The sequence below is a fragment of the Rhamphochromis sp. 'chilingali' genome (assembly GCF_963969265.1).
Source record: "Rhamphochromis sp. 'chilingali' genome assembly, chromosome: 3".
NCBI lineage: Eukaryota > Metazoa > Chordata > Actinopteri > Cichliformes > Cichlidae > Rhamphochromis > Rhamphochromis sp. 'chilingali'.
This window is the reverse complement of record NC_137931.1, coordinates 14,421,396-14,428,783: the sequence shown is the minus strand read 5'-3', so window position 1 is coordinate 14,428,783 and position 7,388 is coordinate 14,421,396. Positions and strand designations below refer to the sequence as shown.

Here is a 7,388-nt window from a genome sequence, read left to right as displayed (position 1 = left end):
CAGATATAACAGCTGAACACACACCCGTGGCATTCACTCTACAACAGAGATCAAATATTCTTCAGAAAGTTCTTCCCATATCTGTTGCACAAGTTCCCATAAATGTAGCACTTGTAGGTTGCTTTGCTTTCACTCTTCTGTCCGGCTCGATGGGTTTAAGTCTGGAGACTGTGCCGGTCACTCCATGTTTTCAAGCTTACCATCTTGTTCTTTTTTTCCTGAGGTAGTTCTGGCATAGCTCGGACCTGTGTTTTGGGTAATTATCTTGCTGTAGGATAAAACCCTGACCGACTAGGAGGATAACAGAGGGTATTGCATGGCGCTGCAGAATGCTGTGTTAGCTGTTTTGGTTCAGGGTGCCTCTCACTCTGTACAAGTCAAATCAAACTTCAAGTCATCACACTTCCTCCTCCATGTTTGACAGTTGATGCCACACATTGTAGAGCCATCCTTTCACCTACTCGAAGGCATAATACCTTTTTCCAGTCTTCAGTAGTCCAGTGGCGATGTCTCATGGCCCAGGCAAGCCTCTTTGTCTTATTCTGACGTCTTAGCGATGGCTTTCTTCCTGCAGCTTGTCCTGTCAAACCTGCAGCTTGAAGTCTTCTCACAGTTGAAACTGAGACTTGCTTACAACAACCACTATTGAGCTGTGCTTGAAGCTGTTGTCCTGTGAGCCGCCTGTAACACGAACTGTGAAATCTCAGAAACTTGTCCTCTGATTCAGTTGTGGCTTTGGGTCTACCAGACCTTTTCCTGTCAGAGTTTGCCCAAGTTTCATTGCCTTTTGATGGTGAAAGAAACTGTACTCACTGACACCTTAACTTTCTTTGCAATTTCTCTTTAGGAAAGACTTACATTTTTAAGTGTTATGATGGTCTGTCTCTCTTCCATTGTTAATTGCATCTTTCTTTCTTTCTTTCTTTCTTTCTTTCTTTCTTTCTTTCTTTCATTTTTGTAGCAACAAACTACTTTCTGCCGTGCAATACTGTTCAGCTGATGCTCACGAGGGTATGGTACCACAACGTGTTCCAATACTGCTTTCATGCAGACGTAAGTTGGAACACCTGTAAGAATTAGTCGCACCAACTTTCAAGGGTTGATCAAGCTCTATTGTTGCAGAACAGTTTTAAATTGTTAACCCGTTTTGTGTTCCCTGAAAAAGGCCTTTTTGAATAGTTCTGAAATGCACATTATTTTTCAGTTTTGGGTAACCTTACCCTTTTTTATCCTCTGGTAGTTCACCACTTACCTTCTCACCATCTCAATCTATTCATTTGACTTGAATTGCATTAAATAACTGGAAAAATTTGGGTGTTCTTAAACTCTTGACCGGTAGTATATACTAACAATAATTGGTCTAATAATTTGAGGTAGGTTAAACTCTTAGAAGAGTTATAATCTGACATTTTTTGAGATTCTTCTAAAATCTTGTACCTCTTACCAGTTATATTTGACATGATCATGCTTGAAGAGGTTTAAAGATTTAGTGTCATAAGTTAGAGTGGTGTAGAAAATTACTACTTTGATAGAATAAATTTTCAATATTTTCCTTTAATTTCCAATTCCAGAAGATGCAAGCAATATGGCATGCTTGGAAAATGTGAGCACAGTGCAACGGGTACATCTGTAACTCTTGATAATTGAGTGTTCCTGCGTGATATTTAGACTTTTTGTGTATATTCCCATATTGGAAAACATTTAGATGATGAATAATAATCATGACAAAATATAATAAACTCATTGTAATCTCTCCTGTATCAAACTCTTTAGTTGGCTTGGGAAGGTCTGAATAACGTTTGTACTGTCAGTTTCTTAGTTAATTTTATTAAACTTTCATTCAAATCTAATTTCCAGCTATTTTGTTGTTTCTGGAGATTTTTTTTAACCCTACACTTTCAAGGGTGGTTCAATAGCTTTTGGGTATTTCTATAACTGAGAAACTGTCCAAAATTGCAGTATTTCCAGAAATCTCTTACAAACACTGTAACACAAATGGAGTCTTTTTTGACCAACGTGCAGTTATCAAATGTAGTTAGAAGTGGTAACCAGACAGATCAATGATTACACTTTAATCTGCTCCATAATGAAAGTAAATCTTCTCCTCCTTTACTCTCATCTCAAGGCAGATATAGAAATATATTTTGGTCTGCACACATTCTCATGTAGAAAGAATAAAAATTAGCAAAGTTGAGTGAAAAGTGATAAATAATTATGTTACAGCCATATTTTGCAACAACAAAACTTCCATTACTCTGGCTATACAAACACACACACAGGAACACAGGATTTCCCAACCTGTCCACCCACACATGCACAGCACAGAATAAAAGTGCAGCTTCAGCTCCTGTGAAGCTACAGCTACAGCACCAGTCCAGAGTGAGACTCCAGATCTGAGGACTTCAGCAAGAGAAACATGGAGCTGATCACCAGAACTCTGCTTCTGGGTCTGGCACTTTCCCTCACTAATGCAGCACCTGCGTGAGTGTTAATGAGCTCCATTTATATTTTGAAGTTTTAGTCAAAATAGACAATTCGTGTTGGCAGGATTTTTCCTACTATCCTGGCTTTAAAGGCAGCATGATGCGCCATGTCTTTTAAAATAATTTGCGAACACTTGCAGTACGAATTCTCTGTGTGTTGATTCTTTGTTGAGGTTAAAAAGGCAAAATGTGAAACAACTCATAAATTCTCTCAACTCTGTAAATTCAGGAATAATGGAACATATTAAAATTGATAACCTTTCTCAAAACATCAGTCTGTAACTATTTAGACATAATAATAGAATAATTTCTGGATTTTTTCTTCTTCTTATCAGTTGGCGATTTAGTGAAAAAGTCAGCTTTATCCATTTGGAACCCTGTTTGTTAGATTACAAAGGTCACCAGATGGATCAATTGAACAAATTTAAGACTGCTTAGTCATCATATTATTGCGTTGTTTTGTAAGTGACTCACTTTTTTTCATCTAGTATAATAACTTTTTGAAATTATCTACAGGCATCAAGACGAGCCAGCACCAGAAGGTAGGATTTTATGTACATAAACTGTACGTTGTTTGTCAGTTACATAACAGCTAGATCTCAATCACAGCAGCATTCTATACCGAGCAATACTCGTATGTGTCTAATGACATGCATTTTGAATATTAAAGTTACATTAACAGTTAAAAGTATGTTACTTTTATCTTGGGAATAAAGATGGAGATGCTGCTCTACCAGACCGGTGTGAAGGAATTGAGTTTGACGCTATCACTCTTGATGAGAGTGGAAAAAACCCCTTCTTCTTCAAAGGTATTGGACATGTTCTTTTTCTTAAAATGTTGGACTAAATCATCCTCTAAAATATTGTGTCTGTGGTGTTTTCTCCTCAGAGGGCCACCTGTGGAATGGTTTCTATGGTCCAGCTAAACCCTCAACGATGTTCTTCAAGGAGCTAGATGAACACCACCACCTCGGCCATGTCGATGCTGCTTTTCGGATGCACAACCCAGCGAAACAAGATGCCCACGATCACATCTTCCTCTTCCTGGTACGATCCTCATATGCTTTCAGCTATCATATGGGTCAAGACATCTTTTACTGATCTCAGATATTGTGTACTACTGTGTACTATTGTGTACTATTTCCAGGATGACCACGTGTTCAGCTATTACAACCACACTCTGGAGACCGGATATCCAAAAACTATCCAGGAGGATTTTCCTAGAGTCCCCACACATCTAGATGCTGCTGTGGAGTGTCCTCAAGGAGAGTGCATTACCGACTCTGTTCTGTTCTTCAAAGGTATGTTGGCATTTACTGCTGCAAAACTATTCAGTAAGTCGAAATGAATTCTTTGACAGCATTTTGTTGAGTACTGTGATATAATGAGGCTACAATAAATAAAAAAGAACATTGTGATGACTTGTGATCTCCTTCTCAAAGTGGTCATTTCCCTCCATAGGGCAAGATGTGTATGTTTATGATATAGTCACAAAGACAGTGAAGACCAAGACGTGGCCCCACCTGCCTCTCTGCACCTCTGCTTTCCGCTGGGCAGAACACTACTACTGTTTCCATGGACACAACTTCACCAGGTTCAACCCAGTATCAGGAGAAGTTAGCGGCACGTACCCAAAGGATGCCCGCAATTACTTCATGAAGTGCGAAAACTTTGGTGGGTTCATTAAGAAGAGAATCTTAGAGATTCATTTTGGAGGTTTTTTTGTCAGATACATACAATCTTGTGTGTTTCCCGCAGGTCACGGAGGTGATCACAAGGCTCCTAAATGCAGCGAAGTCAAACTAGATGCCATTACTACAGATGACAGAGGCAGAATTTATTTATTTACAGGTAATGTGACATATGTTTCAAATTCTCAGTCAGCTCTCACTTAGTGTGATCTCCCATAACTGAATAAATAGATTATAATTTAATTATTTCTAGATGGGCTTTTAGCTGAGGGAACTTCGGACAGTCCTTGTATTTTGAGTTAATTTAGGATAAAATTTAAAGCAAAAAAAATGATATTTCAGTTATTTTATTGCCATCAAACATCAAACTGTAAGAGTTTAAATACCAAATAAAATAACATTAACAGTCAACTAAATAATGATGTTACCAAGCTAAACTAAGAAGGTGCATATTAATAACACACTTAAAATAGCATTTAGCTATTTGGCTAAGTAACATATAGCCTTATGTAACTGCTAAAGTAGGATTCTTTTGCAGTTTAGTTGTTGCACAGATCAAACAAACAAATTGTCACTTTTCTTTTTTGTAACTTTACAACTTGCCAGGTGTATTTTTGAACTTTAGTGAGAGTCAGGCTAACCCGGAAAGTTTACAAGGAAACAGCTGAGCTAATAGCATGTTGATCCACACTTTATATGTAGCATACAGATTTAGGAGTGCTTCATCCAAATGTGATCCTGTAAAAAAATGTCTTTAAGTTTTCTGCCATGATAAAGAACAAGTTCAATTTCTCAGGGCTTAACTACATGCGTGTGGACAACAGGCGTAACGGCCTTCACGCCTTTCCAATAACCAGGGGATGGAAAGAAGTGACAAACGGGGTGGATGCCGTTTTCTCCTACACCAACAAAATGTACCTGATTAAGGTAGACACCATATAACCCCCCCCCCCCCACACACACACACACACACAATTTCTGTGTTGAAGTTAAAACTAAAATCCACTTATTCTAACAAAACACTTACAGGATGATCAGGTTTACATCTATAAAACTGATGCCCACTACGTCCTGATTGAAGGCTACCCTAAATCCCTCAGGGAGGAATTAGGCATTGAAGGAACCGTGGATGCCGCTTTCCTCTGTCCCAATGAACACACAGTTCATATACTCCAAGGTAAGTTACTGAGTGCTTATGTCTTAGTTTTTGTGGAGAAAATTGGTATTTACATTTGCTTTCTCCAAAAGGACACATGATTCGTGACGTTGATCTCACTGCCACGCCCAGGGTCATCAACCGAGAAATACTTTTGCCCTTGCCTGACATTGATGCTGGTCTCTGTGGTCCAGATGGCATTAAAGTGTTCAAGGGTTCACAGTATTACCTCTATGAAAGTCCCATGATATTGGCTACAAGCAGGATCGCTCCTGTTCCTCGAAACATCACGTCAGGAATGATAGGGTGTGAGGATTAATCAGAAAAAGAAAAATGAGGAAGAAACCTTAATAATAATTTACTGGCAAGTCAGTTTTTGGACGTAAAGACTCCAGCGAAAGCTAAAGTAATAGGGAACAGCTTTATTAGGTGACCAACGCGTTTCGGCTTGTGGCCTTAATCAGGGTCATTCAAGTCAGTTTTTGGAAAAATGATCATGTCTTGCAATGAAGTTTGACTTGCTTGGTGAATAAAGCATTTTTCATGGTGAAATCTTTATTATTAAAGCATCTATATTTTGAATCTGCAAGCTTGGAACTGAAATCAACCAAGTTCAGTTAAAATGAAGTAATGTCAGAGTTTGGCCACAAGAGGACCTGCTGTACAAAGGCATGCATATTCCCATGCATGGCTCTGTCCCAGTGATTTGCTTCTTTAATGAACAAAGTGTGACTTCTTCTTGTTGTTGCACTGATATTACAGGTCCTCTTGCTGACCAAAAGTTTTTTCTTTTCTTATAGCTTTCAGAAATGATACTGGTACTTTAAAACTTATATATATTTCTTTTCTGTCAGCTTTATACAATCAATACGGAGTATTCAGGTATCTGAAAAATCCTTTTCAGGACTATTACTTGACTAAAAGGCATCAGGTCAAACAAACAGCTCATGCAGATTGTTTTCAGTCATTGCTTCTGTGCCCAAATGAGACACATCCTCTGATGTCACATCCAAGGGGGCACTTGAGTGCTCTAAATGCCTCTTTTGTAAGTGCATCTGCCTTCCAAGGGGCTCTTCGGTCGGCCCAGATAACATTTCGGTTAGCTTAAGTGCTCCTTTAGTGTGAAAACTAGGAATTAAAAAATGAACTTTTGGCTTAACCCCTCCCTCTTAAATAGCCTATTGATTGCACAAATACACAAGGGCAGCACAGTAATGCACGTGATGGAGCTTTTATCCATTGTGTTGATTTTAAAATAATTTTCCTCAGACAATCTCTTTTTCACCTTAACTTTTGAATATGTCATATGACAAATAAAACTTTTACTAGATCATACCTTTTATTAGCTTCTTGAACGTGTTGTAGGTTTTACAATTATTTTTGAAATTAAAAAATGAAAACAAAGTTAATTTTTAATATGTCAACATCAAAGTCAGGTATTGCATTTCCATCATCCTTTTATTATCAATATGTATATGTAGATATATATAACAGAGTTATAAATCCAGTTCTCTCTCTTTATTGCAAAATATTTAAATTACTGTCTCTAGCCATACTGGACCATGCAGACACGTACGCACCAGCCTGCAAGAGTCCAGAGGTCGGAATAGCATTAGCAGGCATTCAAGGCCTTTTCTCTCCCCGGAGAGGTTTTTGTTCAGCCAAAATCCCTGGGACTTTCAGCCAGCATAAAAGAAGTGCTGGCCTCAGCACAGTTTAATGGGTGAGGCCACTGGGACACACACACACACACACACACACACACACACACACACACACACACACACACACACACACACACACACACACACACACACACACACACACACACACACACAGAGAGAGCACAGTTCATACCTGTTACATATTTTTACACTTCAACTGAGTTACTTGATTTGTGATAATAGATGTAATTAAAAGAAAATGACTCAATTCGATTTAGACTAGGAATACACTATCTTGGCTATACTTGTGTCAGTGGGTCTATCCTTTCCATTAAGTTGTATGTTGTTTGTTTCACCACATGTCAGGAGCTATGCCTTGTTTGATAGAGGGAGA

The 7,388-nt window shown here is 38.5% G+C and overlaps 1 protein-coding gene across 1 annotated transcript; it reads left to right on the top strand.

Annotated features, from left to right (window-relative positions):
* Positions 1–2,362: 2,362 nt before the first annotated feature.
* hpxb (hemopexin b) lies at positions 2,363–5,695 on the top strand. The gene is made up of 10 exons (XM_080879048.1): positions 2,363–2,481; positions 3,000–3,025; positions 3,200–3,292; positions 3,373–3,530; positions 3,631–3,784; positions 3,945–4,157; positions 4,242–4,334; positions 4,971–5,101; positions 5,204–5,351; positions 5,423–5,695. Exons 1-10 carry the CDS (start codon positions 2,417–2,419, stop codon positions 5,647–5,649), a joined length of 1,308 nt encoding a protein of 435 aa, XP_080735174.1. The 5' UTR covers positions 2,363–2,416; the 3' UTR covers positions 5,650–5,695.
* The last annotated feature ends 1,693 nt before the right edge of the window (positions 5,696–7,388 follow it).